Source organism: Haliotis rubra, unplaced genomic scaffold (assembly GCF_003918875.1).
Source record: "Haliotis rubra isolate DU_JTF1 unplaced genomic scaffold, ASM391887v1 Scf2047, whole genome shotgun sequence".
Classification (NCBI taxonomy): Eukaryota; Metazoa; Mollusca; class Gastropoda; order Lepetellida; family Haliotidae; genus Haliotis; species Haliotis rubra.
Window position 1 is genome coordinate 34462 of NW_025766056.1, and position 21279 is coordinate 55740.

The 21279-nt window shown below is 47.5% G+C and overlaps 1 protein-coding gene across 1 annotated transcript; it reads right to left on the bottom strand.

Moving 5' to 3' along the window:
* Positions 1-670: 670 nt before the first annotated feature.
* On the bottom strand, positions 671-20702 carry LOC124276017. The gene is made up of 5 exons (XM_046711659.1): positions 20648-20702; positions 20013-20355; positions 12135-12228; positions 5213-5352; positions 671-927 (listed from the first exon to the last, which is right to left on the bottom strand). Exons 1-5 carry the CDS (start codon positions 20659-20661, stop codon positions 781-783), a joined length of 738 nt encoding a protein of 245 aa, XP_046567615.1. The 5' UTR covers positions 20662-20702; the 3' UTR covers positions 671-780.
* Between the last annotated feature and the right edge of the window lie 577 nt (positions 20703-21279).

A 21279-nucleotide genomic window follows, 5' to 3' on the forward strand; every position in this document is an offset into this window, starting at 1 on the left:
AAGGTGAAGGTGAACCCTCTCTGAAGGTGACGGTGAACCCTCTCTCAAGCTGAAGGTGAACCCTCTCTCAAGGTGAAGGTGAAGGTGAACCCTCTCTCAAGGTGAAGGTGAACCCTCTCTCAAGGTGAAGGTGATCCCTCTCTCAAGGTGAAGGTGAACCGTGAAAAGCTGTGACCGTCCAGTTAGGATAGTGACAGAGGGAGTGGTGGACCCGTCTAATGTGAGCTTCCAATCGTTCGCCCCTGGGTTTCGGAATTTCAATATAAGAGACAGAAGGGGCGACGGGTAACCTTGTGGTTAAAGTGCACGCTCGTCACGCTGTAAATGATCGAGTTTGAACCAGACACTCCAGTGATGAGCATCACGTTGTCGGACTACAGTGATAATCCTGAGTCAGCGGTCACGTGATCAGTCACCTTTTTGACGAAAGGCTTGGACTACTGAAGATCATGTTTAACCCGGATCTCTTCCCGGAATACGACCATGAAATAGATATAACCATACATAAACCCAAACAGAAATAAAGTCAAATAAATCTAAACAAAAACAACTGTATCGTCGCTTTGTTTAGAGTCCTGGGCCTAGATTTTCGTAACTGTCTTACCGCTAAGATAGTCGTAAGTACCATAGCTTGGTAATGTTAATGTTAATGTTAAGCTATGGTACTTACGATTATCTTAGCGCCAAGACAGTTTCGAAAATCTAGGCCCTGGGGTAGAGTTGATGAGTGTCTATAACATTCATATCCTATAACGGATTTCCACGGATGCTGTTCTTTAATTACTCATTCTTGTACACCGAGACTTTCCAGGTGGCGCCGCAGAACGTGCTGCTGTCGCCGAAACACGCCTTGCTACACGATGAGTCCGCCAGCAAGCTGTGTCCTCCGGTGTCCAGCGTAGTGCCACACGAACAGTCCTTGCCTTTCTGGAAACAGCATAAGTAGAAATGTAGCAAAGTTGTTTTCAGACTCAAGTTTTAACCTACCAACGATGTGGGCGATATTCAGGACGCAGGGGGTAAGTGATCTGTGTCACTGAAAGACCCTTTTGGAAATTGATCACTGTGGCTTGTACCTTGCTGACAAAACATGGTAGGATCATCATGATACACTCTAGTTGGCTGTCTGTCAAATACAGTCCGCACCTGTTCATGTTACCATGGTAACCACCACTGACAAATTGCTAATGGGCTTATTAAACGTGATTCATGTCACGTGGACGAATTCAGTAAAACATCCCAGAACGTGGCAAAATCAGCCGTAAAATCAGACCAGCACCAGACCAAAAAATGTGCACAGACAGAATATGACATGGTGCATCTGGTTTATTATACCCCCATAACTGTACCCCGTCACTGTACCCCGTCACTGTACCTCGTCACTGTACCCCATCACTGTACCCCATCACTGTACCCCGTCACTGTACCCCGTCACTAAACCCCATCACTTTACCCCGTTATTGAACCCATCACTGTACCCATCAATGCACCCCGTCACTGTACCCAGTCACTGTACCCCATCCCTGTACCCCATCACTGTACCCATCACTTTTCCCCATAATTGTACCCGTCACTGTATCCTTTCACTGTACTCCATCACTGTATCCCATCACTGTTCCCCATCACTGTACCCTGTCACTGTACCCCACCACGGTACTCCGTCACTGTACCCCATCACTGTACCAGTCACTGTACCCTGTCACAGTACTCAAACACTGTACCACATCACTGTACCCCATCACTGTACCCAATCACTGTACCCCATCACTGTACCCGTCACTGTACCCCATCACTGTACCCCGTCACTGTACCCAATCACTTTACCCAGTCATTTAGCCCCATCACTGAACCCATCAATGTACCCCGTCACTGTACCCCATCACTGTACCACGTCACTGTACCCGTCACTGTACAGTGCCACTGTACCCCGTAACTGTACCCCATCACTGTACCCAATCACTTTACCAGTCATTTAGCCCATCACTGTACCCATCAATGTACCCCGTCACTGTACCCATCACTGTACCCAGTCACTGTGCCCCATCACTTTGCCCCGTAACTGTACCCGTCACTGTATCCTTTCACTGTACCCCATCACTGTAACCCATCACTATACCACATCACTGTGCCCCATCACTGTACCCTATCACTGTATCCCGTCACTGTACCCCAATACTTTATCCCGTCACTGTACCACACCACTGTATAAAGTCACTGTACCCTGTCACTGCACCTCATCACTGTACCCCGTCACTGTACCACATCACTGTATACGGTCACTGTACCCCGTCACTGTATCCTGTCACTGTACTCCATCACTGTACCACTACACTGAATACGGTCACTGTACCCCATCACTGGACCCCATCACTGTACCCTGTCACTGTACTCCATTACTGTATGACATCACTGTACCAATCACAGTATCCTGTCACTGTACCCCGTCATTCATCCTCATCGCTGTACCCGTCACTGTACCCCGTCACTGTACCCGTCACTGTACCATATCCCTGTTCCCCATCACTGTACCCCATCACTGTGTCCTGTCACTGTACCCCATCACTGTACCCGTCACTGTACCCCATCACTGTATCCTGTCACTGTACCCCACCACAGTACCCCATCACTGTACCCCTCACTGTACCCCATCACTGTACCCCGTCACTGTCACTGTACCCCGTCACTGTACCCCATCACTGTACCCGTTACTGTACCTACCCCATCACTGTATACCCCATCACTGTACCCGTCACTGTACCTCATCCATCACTGTACCCCATCACTGTACCCGTCACTGTACCCCATCACTGTACCCCATCACTTTATCCTGTCACTGTACCCCATCACTGTACCCATCACTGTACCCCTCACTGTACCCCATCACTGTACCCGTCACTGTACCCCATCCCCATCACTGTACCCCATCACTGTACCCCATCACTGTACCCCACCCCATCACTGTACCCCATCATCACTGTACCCGTCACTGTACCCCATCACTGTACCCCATCACTGTATCCTGTCACTGTACCCCATCACTGTACCCGTCACTGTACCCCATCACTGTACCCGTCACTGTACCCCATCACTGTACCCCATCACTGTACCCGTCACTGTACCCCATCACTGTATCCTGTCAATGTACCCCACCACGGTACCCTGTCAATGTACCCCTCACTGTACCCCATCACTGTACCCGTCACTGTACCCCGTCACTGTACCCCACCACGGTACCCCTTTCACTGTACCCTTCACTGTACCCCTCACTGTACCCCATCACTGTACCCGTCGCTGTACCCCGTCACTGTACTACATCACTATACCACATCACTGTACCCCGTCACTATACATCATGACTGTACCCCATCACTGTACCCCATCACTATACCCCATCACTATACGCCATAACTATACTCCATCATGGTCCTCATTGTTTGTGTCAACTGGCTTTACTTTATCCCTATTATCATTATTTTTATAACTGCTTTTGATCGGTCCTCTCTTATTCATTGTATATACATGTACTTCTCTGGCTTCCTGTAAATCCTTGTATATATAGTATGACCAGACATTATTGAGAATTTTAGGAATATGTTTAATTGGATTTCTAGTATAAACAACCTTGACCAGTTATCAAGTGCTTGGTTTGATTCAAGAGAGACAACTCCGTTAATCCTTTTTCATGAGGTTGTGAAGAGTGATCGCCCTTGCTAGCAGACGACATTTTCAGTGATCCTCAGTATGGATGATTTAGAGAAGAGAAGTTGATTTTAGAGTATTATAACAAGGACATCAGATCAGCTAAAGTGATTTAATGTAGAACAGGCATCCCTTTGTCCACTGTTTATCGTGTTTCGAAAAATATTGTAAATGGATATGGCATTGAGCACCAGGGAGGCGCAGGTAGGCCCAGAAAATTGACTGTCGGTGACAGGAGGCGGCTTGGTATTCTTGTTTCTAAAAACAAACGAAGGAGTTTTGGAAACTTAAGGCTTGATATGATTGATAGAGGAACATGTGGCTGTCTGTAAGGAGACAATTAGAACTGAGCTGCATGCAATGGGTTGGCAGAAAAGTCGAGGAATTCCATCACCGATCATGAAACCTGGACAAAAGGAGCGAAGGTTGAACTGGCGGTTGCAGCATAAAAAAGTTTAACAGGGACAATGTGATTTTCTCTGATGAAAGTTCTGTGTGGCTGTTTCCTAATACACTGAAATTCTGGACCAAACAAACTGAAAAACCTTTGTATCAGCGCCCAAAGAACAGTCCGAAATTTAACGCGTGGGGTGGCATATCTGTGTATTTGAAGGGAATATGAACAGTGAGCGGTACACAGATATTCTCGAGGGACATTTACTTCCATCTGCTCACGTGTTCTATGGAAAGTTTTTGATCTTCCAGCAGGACAACGACCCAAAACATCGTTCAAAGCATTCACAGGCCTGGTTTCGGACCCAAAATATGACATTATTAGATTGGCCAAGCTATAACCCTGACCTAAATCCAATAGAAAATGTTTGGGGACTTATGAAGGAACTTGTCAATAAGAAAAATCTGACAAATATTGCTGAAATGACAGTTATAAGATTGTCCGTACAGTTGAAGACCAGTTGTATGTCTGTCCGTACTGTTGAAGACCAGTTGAAGGTCGCTCCGTACTGTTGAAGACCAGTTGTAGGTCTCTCCGTACAGTTGAGGACAGTTGAAGGTCTGTTCGTACAGTCGAGGACCAGTTGTAGGTCTGTTCGTACAGTCGAGGACCAGTTGTAGGTCTGTTCGCACAGTTGAGGACAGTTTTAGGTCTGTCCGTACAGTTGAGGACAGCTTTAGGTCTGTTCGTAGAGTTGAAGACCATTCGTAAGTCTGTCCGTACAGTTGAGGACAGTTTTGGGTCTGTCCGTACAGTTGAGGACCAGTTGTAAGTCTGTCCGAACAGTTGAGTTCAGTTGTAAGTCTGTCCGTACAGTTGAAGTCCAGTTGTATGTCTGTCCGTACTGTTGAAGACCAGTTGTAAGTCTGTCCGTACAGTTGAAGACCAGTTGTAGGTCTCTCCGTACAGTTGAGGACAGTTGATGGTCTGTTCGTAGAGTTGAAGAGCATTTGTAGGTTGGTACCCTCAGTAAATTACGCAGTCCACTGTATTGTTCTGGTCGACTACAGCAGGCATTGGTATTACTGTGCGTAATTTAACTAAGTGTAGGAAACTCACGTGGAGGGCGATGTAGGGTTTGTTGAGAGTCTGGCAGTGGGCGGAGCACATGGGGATGGTCATTGAGTTGCTACTGATGTCGTCGTCGGTTGGTAGGAGACGGTCTTTGTTTGCCTGCCCGTAGCATCCCTGATACGTGTCTGCAGCAACAGGAGAAGGCAGGATGAAGATGTTATTACGATGACATTATCAAGAAAACGTTTTCAGGAGGAGGTTACAAAGATGACGCTATCAAAAAGAAGCAAGAGATTTTACACATCAGAATTAGGAGTGAAGGAACTTTGTTTAACGCTGCTTCAGATATTTGTACTGGCAGCCCACACATCATCGTATGTAAGCCCACTGGACGTGGCTGTCACTGTTACCGATATCGTATGTACTGGCAAGGACTGGACTGTCACTGTTACCGATATCGTATTGGCAGCACACTGGACGCTGCTTCGTATATTACTCGGAAGCGATATCGTATGTACTGGCGTATGTACTGGCACACTGGACGTGGCTGTCACTGTTACCGATATCGTATGTACTGGCAGCACACTGGACGTGGCTCTCACTGTTACCGATATCGTATGTACTGGCAGCACACTGGACGTGGCTCTCACTGTTACCGATATCGTATGTACTGGCAGCACACTGCACGTGGCTGTCACTGTCACCGATATCGTATGTACTGGCAGCACACTGCACGTGGCTGTCACTGTCAACGATATCGTATGTACTGGCAGCACACTGCACGTGGCTGTCACTGTCACCGATATAGTATGTACTGGCAGCACACTGCACGTGGCTGTCACTGTCACCGATATCGTATGTACTGGCAGCACACTGCACGTGGCTGTCACTGTTACCGATATCGTATGTACTGGCAGCACACTGCACGTGGCTGTCAGTCACCGATAGGCAAGCACACTGCACGTGGCTGTCACTGTCACCGATATCGTATGTACTGGCAGCACACTGCACGTGGCTGTCACTGTTACCGATATCGTATGTACTGGCAGAACACTGGACGTGGCTGTCACTGTCACCGCACATACTGTCGGTGTTGTTTTGTTTGTTTGTTGTCTTACGCCGCACTCAGCAATATTCCAGGCAACTGACGGTGGTCTGTAAATAATCCAATCTGGACCAGACAATCCAGTGGGCAACAGAACGGGCATCGATCTACACAACCAAGTTGAGAACATGCATGACACTGGAGACCCATTCTCTAACCCGGATCGTCACGGGTGCATTTGTCGGGGCTACTCGACATGGTTGCCAGTGGCATGTTCCTGACAATCAACAGAACGGACCTTCGCCGTAATTTTTCACATCGGTGCAGTTATTGGGAATTGGTGGAAACTTGAAATAGATGACATACACGGTAATGTCGTAGTTGTGGTAGTAGTTGTGGTTGTGGTAGTAGTTGTTGTGGTTGTTGGTGTTGTTGTAGGCGTGGTAGTAGTCGTCGTAGTAGATGTTGTTGTAGGCGTTGTAGTAGGTGTTGTTGTAGGCGTTGTAGTAGGTGTTGTTGTTGGCGTTGTTGTAGGCGTTGTTGTAGGCGTTGTAGTAGGTGTTGTTGTTGGCGTTGTTGTAGGCGTTGTTGTAGGCGTTGTAGTAGGTGTTGTTGTAGGTGTTGTTGTAGGCGTTGTTGTAGGCGTTGTAGTAGGCGTTGTTGTAGGCGTTGTAGTAGGCGTTGTTGTAGGCGTTGTAGTAGGTGTTGTTGTTGGCGTTGTTGTAGGCGTTGTAGTAGGTGTTGTTGTAGGCGTTGTTGTAGGCGTTGTAGTAGGCGTTGTTGTAGGCGTTGTAGTAGGCGTTGTTGTAGGCGTTGTAGTAGGCGTTGTTGTAGGTGTTGTTGTAGGCGTTGTTGTAGGCGTTGTAGTAGGTGTTGTTGTTGGCGTTGTTGTAGGCGTTGTAGTAGGCGTTGTAGTAGGTGTTGTTGGCGTTGTTGAAGGCGTTGTAGTAGATGTTGTTGGATTTGCAGGCGTGGTAGTAGTCGTCGTAGTAGGTGCTGTTGGCGTTGTTATAGGCGTTGTAGTAGTCGTCGTAGTAGATGTTGATGTAGGCGTTGTTGTAAGCGTTGTGGTAGGTGTTGTTGCTGGTGTTGTAGTAGGCGTCGTGGTATTCGTCGTTGTAGACGTTGTAGCTTGCCCTGCTGCTGGTGTTGTAGTGGATGTCGTAGTAGGCGCTGGTGTAGACGTTGTTGTTGCCATTGTTGTTTTAGTTGTCGTTGGCGTTGTAGTAGATGTGGATGATGATGTAGCTGTTGCTGCTAGTGAATCTAGGAAGAGAATACAATCATGTGTAAAGGTTAGTTGTTAGCTTACACTTTCTACGTTATAAAGCTTGTAGACATAAATTTAAATTGCTGTCACCATTGTATGTCAGATACCCCAGCCTACACATAATAAGTTCTTGAAATAATAAACCAGTCTGAATGGTTTACAGGTTGCGATTGTCTGTAGCCTTGTGTGGCCATAATCCAGCAATGTTGGCGGCGGAGAGGAGTTGGCTGGGTGATCGTTTTCAGCACCACACTGTAACACATATTACATGTTTCCTAGGGAAGTAACCTTGTTCGAATTATGCTAACACAACAGTAAATGGGTACCTGGTAGGCTGACATTGTAATGTGCCAGTTTGCCTAGTATTATACAGTAATGACTGCGGGGATGTATGTGTTCTGATCAGTCGTCCACCCATCAGCCGGTGCATAATTACTTAAGGTCTTGTGGGGTAGTCTAGTGGTTAGAGCGTTGGCTCGTCACGCCGAAGATCCGCTTTCGATTCCCCACGCAGTGTTTGGGAGGGGCAGTATAAGGTTTGAGGAGCACTTTGTGCGAACAGTCGACTTCCATTACTTGTAGTCCACGGGAAACCCACTGTCACACAGTATCAGAACATGGTCCTGGGTTGACATTACAACACGATATCCCTACACCCTATACTGCAGTTCAACCTCGAACTCAACCCCGGGTGTTGCCACTTCAACCTCGAACTCAACCCCGGGTGTTGTCACTTACTGACCTTCGTGTTCTCCATACATGAATATGATCGAACACATTTGGGATGTGCTGGGAAGACGAGAGCGACAGTAGTTGAATCTATCAAAGGCCTTGCAAGAATTGGGACAAACTGACCGTATTTCGGTTAGAGTTTTCCAACAGGTTCTCCTGTCCATTAGGACATGCGGTGTGTAGGTCACAACAGACCTCACAGAGGTGCGTCAAGCTACGTCAAGGTAAGTGATGGAGCCTCACAGAGCGTCATGGAGCCTTACAGAGCTTTATGGTACGTCATAGAGCGTCACAGAGCGTCATGGTACGACATGGGGCATCACAGAGCGTCATGGTACGACAATGAGCCTAACAGAGCGTCATGGTACGTCATGGAGCCTAACAGAGCGTCATGGTACGTGATGGGGCATCACAGAGCGTCATGGTACGACAATGAGCCTAACAGAGGGTCATGGTACGTCAATGAGCCTAACAGAGCGTCATGGTACGTCATGGATCCTCACAGAGCGGCATGGTACTTCATGGAGCATCAAAGAGCGTCATGGTATGTCACAGAGCCTCACGGAGCGTCATGGCACGTCACAGAGCCTCACAGAGCATCATGGTACGTCACGGAGCCTCACAGAGCGTCATGGTACGTCACGGAGCCTCACAGAGCGGCATGGTACGTCATTGAGCATCACAGAGCGTCACGGTACGTCACAGAGCGTCATGGTACGTCACAGAGCGTCATGGTACGTCATGGAGCCTCACAGAGCGTCATGGTACGTCATGGAGCCTCACAGAGCGTCATGGTACGAAGTGGAGCCTCACAGAGCATCATGGTACGACATGGAGCCTCACAAAGCGTCATGGTACGTCATGGAGCCTCACAGAGCATCACGGCACGTCATGGAGCATCACAGAGCGTCATGATACGACATGGAGCCTTACAGAGCGTCATGGTACGTCATTGAGCCTCACAGAGCGTCATGGTACGTCATGGAGCCTAACAGAGCGTCATGGTACGTCACGGAGCCTCACAGAGCGTCATGGTACGTCACGGAGCCTCACAGAGCGTCATGGTACGTCACGGAGCCTCACAGAGCGTCATGGTACGTCATGGAGCCTCACAGAGCGTCATGGTACGTCATGGAGCCTCACAGAGCGTCATGGTACGTCACGGAGCCTCACAGAGCGTCATGGTACGTCATGGAGCCTCACAGAGCATCATGGTACGTCATGGTACGTCATCAGAGCGTCATGGTACGTCATGGAGCCTCACAGCGTCAGAGCGTCATGGTACGTCATGGAGCCTCACAGAGCGTCATGGTACGTCACGGAGCGTCACAGAGCGTCATGGTACGTCAAGGAGCCTCACAGAGCGTCATGGTACGTCACGGAGCCTCACAGAGCGTCATGGTACGTCATGGAGCATCACAGAGCGTCATGGTACGTCATGGAGCATCACAGAGCGTCATGGTACGTCATGGAGCCTAACAGAGCGTCATGGTACGTCATGGAGCATCACAGAGCGTCACGGTACTTCATAGAGCATCACAGAGCGTCATGGTACGACATGGGGCATCAGAGAGCGTCATGGTACGACAATTAGCATAACAGAGCGTCATGGTACGTCATAGAGCCTAACAGAGCGTCATGGTACGTCATTGAGCCTCACAGAGCGTCATGGTACATCATTGAGCCTCACAGAGCGTCATGGTACGTCATGGAGCCTCACAGAGCGTCATGGTACGTCATGGAGCCTCACAGAGCGTCATGGTATGTCATGGAGATTAACAGAGCGTCATGGTACATCATTGAGCCTCACAAAGCGTCATGGTACGTCATGGAGCCTCACAGAGCGTCATGGTACGTCATGGAGCTTCACAGAGCGTCATGGTACGTCAGGGAGATTCACAGAGCGTCATGGTACGTCATGGAGCCTCACTGAGCGTCATGGTACGTCACGGAGCCTCACAAAGCGTCATGGTACGTCATGGAGATTCACAGAGCGTCATGGTACATCATGGAGCCTCACAGAGCGTCATGGTACGTCATGGAGCCTCACAGAGCGTCATGGTACGTCATGGAGCCTCACAGAGCGTCATGGTACGTCATGGAGATTCACAGAGCGTCATGGTACGTCATGGAGCCTCACAGAGCGTCATGGTACGTCATGGAGCCTCACAGAGCGTCATGGTACGTCATGGAGCCTCACAGAGCGTCATGGTACGTCATGGAGCCTCACAGAGCGTCATGGTACGTCATGGAGCCTCACAGAGCGTCATGGTACGTCACGGAGCCTCACAGAGCGTCATGGTACGTCATGGAGCTTCACAGAGCGTCATGGTACGTCATGGAGTATCACAGAGCGTCATGGTACGTCATGGAGCCTCACAGAGCGACATGGTACGTCAGGGAGCATCACAGAGCGTCATGCCATACGTCACGGAGCGTCACAGACGCGTCATGGTACGTCATCATGGTACGTCACTGAGCATCACAGAGCGTCATGGTATGTTATGGAGATACGCAGAGCATCATGGTTCATCATTGAGCCTCACACCGCGTCATGGTACGTCATGGAGCCTCACAAAGCGTCATGGTATGTCATCGAGATTCACAGAGCATCATGGTACTTCATGGAGCCTCACAAAGCGTCATGGTATGTAATGGAGATTCAAAGAGCGTCATGGTACGTCACGGAGCCTCACAGAGCGTCATGGTACGTCATGGAGCCTCACAGAGCGTCATGGTACGTCATGGAGATTCACAGAGCGTCATGGTACGTCACGGAGCAGAGCGTCATGGTGCGTCAGAGCGTCATGGTACGTCATGGAGCATCACAGAGCGTCATGGTACGTCACGGAGCCTCACAGAGCGTCATGGTACGTCATGGAGCCTCACAGAGCGTCATGGTATGTCATGGAGCCTCACAGAGCGTCATGGTACGTCATTGAGCTTCACAGAGCGTCATGGTACGTCATGGAGATTCACAGAGCGTCATGGTACGTCATGGAGCCTCACAGAGCGTCATGGTACGTCATGGAGCATCACAGAGCGTCATGGTACGTCACGGAGCCTCACAGAGCGTCATGGTACGTCATGGAGCCTCACAAAGCGTCATGGTACGTCATGGAGATTCACAGAGCGTCATGGTACATCATTGACCCTCACAAAGCGTCATGGTACGTCATGGAGCCTCACAGAGCGTCATGGTATGTCATGGAGCCTCACAGAGCGTCATGGTACTTCATGGAGATTCACAGAGCGTCATGGTACGTCATGGAGCCTCACAGAGCGTCATGGTACGTCACGGAGCCTCACAAAGCGTCATGGTATGTCATGGAGATTCGCAGAGCGTCATTGTACATCATTGAGCTTCACACAGCGTCATGGCACGTCATGGAGCCTTACAGAGCGTCATGGAGCCTGACAGAGGGTCATTGTACGTCGTGGAGCCTCACAAAGCGTCATGGTATGTCATGGAGATTCACAGAGCGTCATGGTACGTCATGGAGCCTCACAGAGCGTCATGGTACGTCATGAAGCTTCACAGAGGATCATGGTACGTCATTGGGCATCACAGAGCGTCATGGTATGTCACGGAGCCTCACACAGCGACATGGTACGTCATGAAGCTTCACAGAGCGTCATGGTACGTATTGGAGTATAACAGAGCGTCATGGTACGTCACGGAGCCTCACAGAGCGACATGGTACGTCATTGAGCCTCACAGAGCGTCATGGTATGTCATGGAGTATCACTGAGCGTCATGCTACGTCATTGAGCTTCACAGAGCGTCATGGTACGTCAGGGAGCATCACAGAGCGTCATGAAGTGCCATGGAGCCTCACAGAGCGTCATGGTACGTCATGGAGCCTAACAGAGTGTCATGGCCGCGACAAGAATATGGTAAAACAAACAGACAGACGTACCAGTGGTGACACACAAGTAGCCAGCACCCCCTCGCACCGTCACGCAGAACTCTGTCGGGTCACATGAACGATGTCCACACACGTGCCCCAACACCTGCAACATAAACACATGTTGATGACGTCATGCATATCGGGGGCGGTGAGGTAGTCCAGTGGTTAAAGCGTCCGCTCGACACACCTTAGATCCGGGTTTGATTTCCTTCATAATTATACTGAATCAAAAAAGAAACTTCACAAAATGTAATTTTAAAAATAATAAATAATTTTTCTCTGATGATACATCTATGTATCCGAAATGGGATCCCTATCTTTCGACTCTAGAAAAACGTTAGCAAATACCACTCAAACCCATCCATTCGTCGTGCAAATGACGTTAGTGCCAAATCAGGTTTTGCACGTGCAGTCGTCCACGTGATGTTTGCATCGAAGTTTTCTTCATATGCACGTGTTTGCATTGGCCTCAAGAATTGAAAAAACACACTTTTAAACCACAGTTCTAACGGTACTTGAAATGCCACGATTGACAAATGTGCAACGTGAACGTGCCGTTGGCATGTTGCAAGCGGGAAGATCAGTTATTGACGTCGCAAGAGCAATGGGATGCAGCCGTCGTACTGTGTATGACGTGCGAGGTCGTCTACAACAAACTGGCACCACTTCTGATCGCCCAAGGTCGGGTCGTCCACGTGTGACGTCACGAGCAGAAGACCTTCAAATCGTCCCACGTCACCTACGTGACAGATTTCTGCCGGCTACACGAACCAAGGCTGAGATTTTTAGAGGTCGACTGTCCTCACAGACCATTAATTCGAAATCGGTTGCGGGCTGCCAATCTCCATTCTCGACGTCCATATCGTGGGCCAATATTGACGCCGTTTCATCACAGTCAACGTCTGCTGTGGGCCGAGCGTCACCTCTGATGGACCCAGAGAGATTGGAATCGAGTCGTCTTTAGCGATGAATCCAGGTTTACCCTCAGATTCGCGGATGGCAGGCATAGAGTCTGGAGACGACGTCGCGAACTGTATGCCCAATGTTGTGTACAGGAAGTCGACAGATTCGGGGGCGGAAGTTGCATGGTGTGGGGTGCTTTCTGTGGGAACAACCGTTCCCGACTTCTGGTCATCCGTGGAAACCTTACAGCTGTTGCTTACCGCGACCAGGTGCTCACCCCTGAACTCGTTCCTTTCATGGCGGCTCATGGCCCAGGTCTACAGTTCCAGCATGATAATGCTCGGCCGCATACCGCGATGTTGATACGAAATTTCCATCAAAACGCTGGAATCAACGTCATGGACTGTCCATCGAGGTCCCCTGACCTTAATCCAAATAGAGCACGTTTGGGATGCACTTGGGAGAAGGCTTCGTGGTCTTAGGAACCAACCTCAGAATTTGCAGGAACTTGGCGCTGCCTTGCAAGAGCAATGGCGCAGAATCCCCGACCACATGTTCACAAGCATCAGGCAGTCGATGAAGAGAATGTGTTTGGCAGTGGTGAATGCGCGGGGCGGCCATACACGATATTGAACTGAGAAATTTCGCATTTTTATTCTTGTGACTTGACATTCTGTATACCCATGTTTTGGAACGGCGGTGTAGCCTAATGGAACTGATTATGGCACTGTCAGTGTATCGAGTACATCACACAGATCTCAGCATTGAAATAACAACAATTTAACCATCTTACCATCTCTTGTTTCTTTTTTGACTCAGTAGATAATGTGTGAAGCCGATTTCTTGTGTCCCCCGCTGTGATATTGCTGGAATGTTGCGGAAAAAGCGGCGGAAAACTAAATTCACTCACTCATGCATACCGATAGCAGTGACGCAATTTTCAGATACCGAAAAAGTCTTTTAAATAAATCATGGCGTGTCGATAGAGAACAAAGAGTATATCTGTACTTCAAAGCAATTCCCTAATGCAGTAGGCGTGACTATTTAATATACCAGGACCAGGAAACTTGAAGCTTAGCTCAGTGTCTCTGATTAGATATTCAGTTTCTACATTACCAGAAAAAAAATCGGTCCTTTCTGAATGACCAAAATGTTATAGTCGGTCATGGATAATTGAGCACGTGAGCGAATGCAGGTGTAGGATGGTATAGAATGTACAAGCTAAGTACATAAGTGTTAGGGAACATTCTTGTATAGATGTTACCAGAGGGACATTTTGTAGAGAGACAGTCTTGTATAGATGTTACCAGTGTGACAGTGGGTAGAGGGACAGTCTTGTATAGATGTTACGTGTGTGACTGTGGGTAGAGGGATAGACTTGTATAGATGTTACCAGTGTGACAGTGGGTAGAGGGACAGTCTTGTATAGATGTTACCAGGTAGTGGGTAGAGGAGGGAGTCTTGTATAGATGTTACGTGTGTGACAGTGGGTAGAGGGACAGTCTTGTATAGATGTTACCAGTGTGACAGTGGGTAGAGGGACAGTCTTGTATAGATGTTACCAGTGTGACAGTGGGTAGAGGGACAGTCTTGTATAGATGTTACCAGTGTGACAGTGGGTAGAGGGAGAGTCTTGTATAGATGTTACCAGTGTGACAGTGGGTAGAGGACAGTCTTGTATAGATGTTACCTGTGTGACAGTGGGTAGAGGGATAGTCTTGTATAGATGTTACCAGTGTGACAGTGGGTAGAGGGACAGTCTTGTATAGATGTTACCAGTGTGACAGTGGGTAGAGGGACAGTCTTGTATAGATGTTACCAGTGTGACAGTGGGTAGAGGGATAGACTTGTATAGATGTTACCGTGTGTGACAGTGGGTAGAGGGACAGTCTTGTATAGAGATGTTACAGTGTGTGACAGTGGGTATGTTACCAGTGGGACAGTGGGTGTATAGAGATCTTACCAGTGTGACAGTGGGTAGAGGGACAGTCTTGTATAGATGTTACGTGTGTGACAGTGGGTAGAGGGATAGTCTTGTATAGATGTTACCAGTGTGACAGTGGGTAGAGGGACAGTCTTGTATAGATGTTACGTGTGTGACTGTGGGTAGAGGGATAGACTTGTATAGATGTTACGTGTGTGACAGTGGGTAGAGGGACAGTCTTGTATAGATGTTACCAGTGTGACAGTGGGTAGAGGGATAGACTTGTATAGATGTTACCAGTGTGTGACAGTGGGTAGAGGAGAGGGATAGATGTTACCTTGTATAGGGTAGAGGGACAGTCTTGTATAGATGTTACGTGTGTGACAGTGGGTAGAGGGATAGACTTGTATAGATGTTACCAGTGTGACAGTGGGTAGAGGGACAGTCTTGTATAGATGTTACGTGTGTGACTGTGGGTAGAGGGATAGTCTTGTATAGATGTTACCGTGTGTGACAGTGGGTAGAGGACAGTCTTGTATAGATGTTACCAGTGTGACAGTGGGTAGAGGGATAGTCTTGTATAGATGTTACAGTGTGACAGTGTGACAGTGGGTAGAGTGGGTAGAGGGACAGTCTTGTATAGATGTTACCAGTGTGACAGTGGGTAGAGGGATAGACTTGTATAGATGTTACCAGTGTGACAGTGGGTAGAGGGACAGTCTTGTATAGATGTTACGTGTGTGACAGTGGGTAGAGGGATAGACTTGTATAGATGTTACGTGTGTGACAGTGGGTAGAGGGACAGTCTTGTATAGATGTTACGTGTGTGACTGTGGGTAGAGGGATAGACTTGTATAGATGTTACGTGTGTGACAGTGGGTAGAGAGACAGTCTTGTATAGATGTTACGTGTGTGACAGTGGGTAGAGGGATAGACTTGTATAGATGTTACCGTGTGTGACAGTGGGTAGAGGGACAGTCTTGTATAGATGTTACGTGTGTGACTGTGGGTAGAGGGATAGACTTGTATAGATGTTACGTGTGTGACAGTGAGTAGAGGGACAGTCTTGTATAGATGTTACCAGTGTGACTGTGGGTAGAGGGACAGTCTTGTATAGATGTTACGTGTGTGACAGTGGGTAGAGGGATAGACTTGTATAGATGTTACGTGTGTGACAGTGGGTAGAGGGATAGACTTGTATAGATGTTACCAGTGTGACAGTGGGTAGAGGGACAGTCTTGTATAGATGTTACCAGTGTGACAGTGGGTAGAGGGATAGTCTTGTATAGATGTTACGTGTGTGACAGTGGGTAGAGGGACAGTCTTGTATAGATGTTACCAGTGTGACAGTGGGTAGAGAGGACAGTCTTGTATAGATGTTACGTGTGTGACTGTGGGTAGAGGGATAGACTTGTATAGATGTTACCAGTGTGACAGTGGGTAGAGGGACAGTCTTGTATAGATGTTACCAGTGTGACAGTGGGTAGAGGGACAGTCTTGTATAGATGTTACCAGTGTGACAGTGGTAGAGGACAGTCTTGTATAGATGTTACCAGTGTGACAGTGGGTAGAGGGACAGTCTTGTATAGATGTTACCAGTGTGACAGTGGGTAGAGGGACAGTCTTGTATAGATGTTACCAGTGTGACAGTGGGTAGAGGGACAGTCTTGTATAGATGTTACCAGTGTGTGGGTAGAGGACCTTGTATAGATGTTACGTGTGTGACAGTGGGTAGAGGGAGTCTTGTATAGATGTTACCAGTGTGACAGTGGGTAGAGGGATAGACTTGTATAGATGTTACCAGTGTGACAGTGGGTAGAGGGATAGACTTGTATAGATGTTACGTGTGTGACAGTGGGTAGAGGGACAGTCTTGTATAGATGTTACGTGTGTGACAGTGGGTAGAGGGATAGACTTGTATAGATGTTACGTGTGTGACAGTGGGTAGAGGGACAGTGGGTACGTGTGTGACTGTGGGTAGAGATAGACTTGTATAGATGTTACGTGTGTGACAGTGGGTAGAGGGACAGTCTTGTATAGATGTTACCAGTGTGACAGTGGGTAGAGGGACAGTCTTGTATAGATGTTACCAGTGTGACAGTGGGTAGAAGGATAGACTTGTATAGATGTTACCTGTGTGACAGTGGGTAGAGGGACAGTCTTGTATAGATGTTACGTGTGTGACTGTGGGTAGAGGGATAGACTTGTATAGATGTTCCGTGTGTGACAGTGGGTAGAGGGATAGACTTGTATAGATGTTACGTGTGTGACAGTGGGTAGAGGGACAGTCTTGTATAGATGTTACCAGTGTGACAGTGGGTAGAGGGACAGTCTTGTATAGATGTTACCAGTGTGACAGTGGGTAGAGGACAGTCTTGTATAGATGTTACCAGTGTGACAGTGGGTAGAGGGACAGTCTTGTATAGATGTTACCAGTGTGACAGTGGGTAGAGGGACAGTCTTGTATAGATGTTACCAGTGTGACAGTGGGTAGAGGGATAGACTTGTATAGATGTTACCAGTGTGACTGTGGGTAGAGGGACAGTCTTGTATAGATGTTACGTGTGTGACAGTGGGTAGAGGGATAGACTTGTATAGATGTTACCAGTGTGACAGTGGGTAGAGGGACAGTCTTGTATAGATGTTACGTGTGTGACTGTGGGTAGAGGGATAGACTTGTATAGATGTTACGTGTGTGACAGTGAGTAGAGGACAGTCTTGTATAGATGTTACGTGTGTGACAGTGGGTAGAGGGATAGACTTGTATAGATGTTACGTGTGTGACAGTGGGTAGAGGGACAGTCTTGTATAGATGTTACGTGTGTGACTGTGGGTAGAGGATAGACTTGTATAGATGTTACGTGTGTGACAGTGAGTAGAGGGACAGTCTTGTATAGATGTTACCAGTGTGACAGTGGGTAGAGGGACAGTCTTGTATAGATGTTACCAGTGTGACTGTGGGTAGAAGGATAGACTTGTATAGATGTTACCTGTGTGACAGTGGGTAGAGGGACAGTCTTGTATAGATGTTACGTGTGTGACTGTGGGTAGAGTGATAGACTTGTATAGATGTTCCGTGTGTGACAGTGGGTAGAGGGATAGACTTGTATAGATGTTACGTGTGTGACAGTGGGTAGAGGGACAGTCTTGTATAGATGTTACCAGTGTGACTGTGGGTAGAGGGACAGTCTTGTATAGATGTTACCAGTGTGACAGTGGGTAGAGGGACAGTCTTGTATAGATGTTACCAGTGTGACAGTGGGTAGAGGGACAGTCTTGTATAGATGTTACCAGTGTGACAGTGGGTAGAGGGACAGTCTTGTATAGATGTTACCAGTGTGACAGTGGGTAGAGGGATAGACTTGTATAGATGTTACCTGTGTGACAGTGGGTAGAGGGACAGTCTTGTATAGATGTTACCAGTATGTGACAGCGGGTAGAGGTATAGACTTGTATAGATGTTACCTGTGTGAGAGTGGGTAGAGGGACAGTCATTTTCATCTGTGTATGTGTTTTAATGTGACTGTCATAATTCAGGAATGTTCTTACACAAACACACATACATACATACATACATACATACATACATACATACATACATACATACATACATACATACATACATACATACATACATACATACATACATACATACATACATACATACATACATACATACATACATACATACATACATACATACATACATACATACATACATACATACATACATACATACATACATACATACATACATACATACATACATACATACATACATACATACATACATACATACATACATACATACATACACAAACACACATACATACATAGGTGCACCGAGTTAGTGTGGCTTTCCCATACTTACGACTGACTGACTGACTGAATTTGGTTTTACGCCGTTTTAAGCAATATTCCAGCAACATCACGGCGTGGGACACCAGAAATGGGCTTCACAAATTGTACCCATGTGGGGATTCGAACCCGGGTCTTCGGCGTGACGAGCTAACGCTTTAACCACTAGGCTACCCCACCGTCCCCCATACTTACGAGGTACCCATTCACAGCTGGGTGTACTGGACACATAGTCACAGTACTTTGTCCAAGTTTACTGCACATACACATGTGAGTATGTTTATGTTTATGTGTGAGTGTGTTTATGTATGTTGATGTGTGTTTATGTTTATGTGTATGTGCGTGTATGTGTGTTTATGTATGTTGATGTGTGTTTATGTTTATGTGTATGTGCGTGTGTCTGTGTTTATTTATGTTGATGTGTGTTTATGTTTATGTGTATGTACGTGTGTGTGTGTTTATGTATGTTGATGTGTGTTTATGTTTATGTGTATGTGCGTGTGTCTGTGTTTATGTATGTTGATGTGTGTTTATGTTTATGTGTATGTGCGTGTGTGTGTTTCTTTCCAGTTACATATCAGGGGCTAGTAGGGTGAACAAGGGAATCCAATGATTGATGTGACCAAGGTGCCAGTGTCGGGGTACACAGTCCCGTATTCAGACACGCAGTTTGATATAAGTTGTGGAATGTGTGACACAGTATATGGACAGAGAACGTTGTGTGAGAATGTATAGGTGTTTACAAAGATGTGTGACACAGTATATGGACAGAGAGCGTTGTGTGAGAATGTATAGGTGTTTACAACGTTGTGTGACACAGTATATTGACAGACAACGTTGTGTGACACAGTATATTGACAGACAACGTTGTGTGACACAGTATATTGACAGACAACGTTGTGTGACACAGTATATGGACAGACAACGTTGTGTGACACAGTATATGGACAAAGAGCGTTGTGTGAGAATGTATAGGTGTTTACAACGTTGTGTGACACAGTATATTGACAGACAACGTTGTGTGACACAGTATATGGACAGACAACGTTGTGTGACACAGTATATGGACAGACAACGTTGTGTGACACGACACAGTATATTGACAGACAACGTTGTATGACACAGTATATGGACAGACAGCGTTGTGTGACACAGTATATTGACAAACAGCATGGTGTGACACAGTATATGGACTGACATACCTGACACGACGGCATGTTGACCTGCATGTACACAGCGCCGGAGACGTTCACCCTGTCGTTATGTTGTCCTGACACCGAGTTCAGCTCACAACGTCGTACGGCCGCCTCCCAATTGACGGACAAACATCTGCTGCTTCTCAGACATACTTGGAAACACGTCTCTTCACGCGGTGCTTCCAGTACCAGGAACATGTGGCCCAGTAGCTTCGTATCCTTGACCCTCTCCTCCATGCACGTGTTTGTGCCGAAAGCACGTGTGAGCATCACACATACAAGCACACAGTGTCTGACATCCAACATGGCACTCTCCCTTCCAATGCTCCAAGTTCGACCGTACTTAAATCTGAAACCAACAAGTCCAGAGTGTCACAGTTGCTGTTCACTAAAGTATAGAAACTTCCAGATCAATATGATCTGTGATTGTAAAACCGTTACACATACCCGCTTACACAGCCCACCTGTCCTAGCCTCCACCCACTGAGTTCTCCAGGCGCCAACGTGTATGTCCAACACTAAACACACCAGCAGGTATTGAACGCATCACTTCATCGACGAACATGAGGGAAAATAAACATAAAACCTCACCGCGTGTACGACAGGGGGTAGGGTCAATACATCCATGTCGCGAAACTTACATGCTTGTGTTCATTACGTATACGATGAAACTCTACTCCGAAGTGGACTAATTGCTGTGCGGTTAGACCGTAGATACTAGTCCAGGGGGAGCATCTCAAAAGAGGCCTAGAAATAAGATTTAGTAACCTCCCCAGTACTGATTCTGTTTGACACTATTTTCAGTTAGAATGATGTCTTGGGCTCATGAAAAGGCCTGTAATACTCTCAGATTGTGGTATCAGTTCTTTTTACAGGCCATTATATGTGGTGGAGTAGTATACCCTATGGGCCTACGGGACCAGGTCCCCCCCCCACCCCCCTAAAGTTTTAAAATTGAGTCCTTGGGAAGTCCCTAATCCCGTAGCCCCATAGTGTATACTACTACTGAGGTGCATGCAAAATTTGATGAAAATCGGTTGAATAGTTTCTGAAATATTGTCTTTTAAGAGAGCATGGGGTCGGTTGGGAAAAAGGCTCGGGTCGCCTCGGGGGTGGTTGCTCCTCCGATCGCTGTAGGCGGACGAGACGCAGTACGTGTGCGTGTGTCTCTCTCGGCTTGGTGTACGGGTGGCTGGCTGGCTGGTGTCTCTCCCGGCTTGGTGTACGGGTGGCTGGCTGGCTGGTATCTCTCTCGGCTTGGTGCACGGGTGGC

Coding starts and splice junctions, on each gene's coding strand:
- LOC124276017 (XM_046711659.1), bottom strand. Junction 5,353..12,134: donor CTACTTGTGTGTCACCACTG/GTACGTCTGTCT, acceptor CTGTTGCTGCAG/ACACGTATCAGGGATGCTAC. Junction 928..5,212: donor AACCCTACATCGCCCTCCAC/GTGAGTTTCCTA, acceptor TGCTGTTTCCAG/AAAGGCAAGGACTGTTCGTG.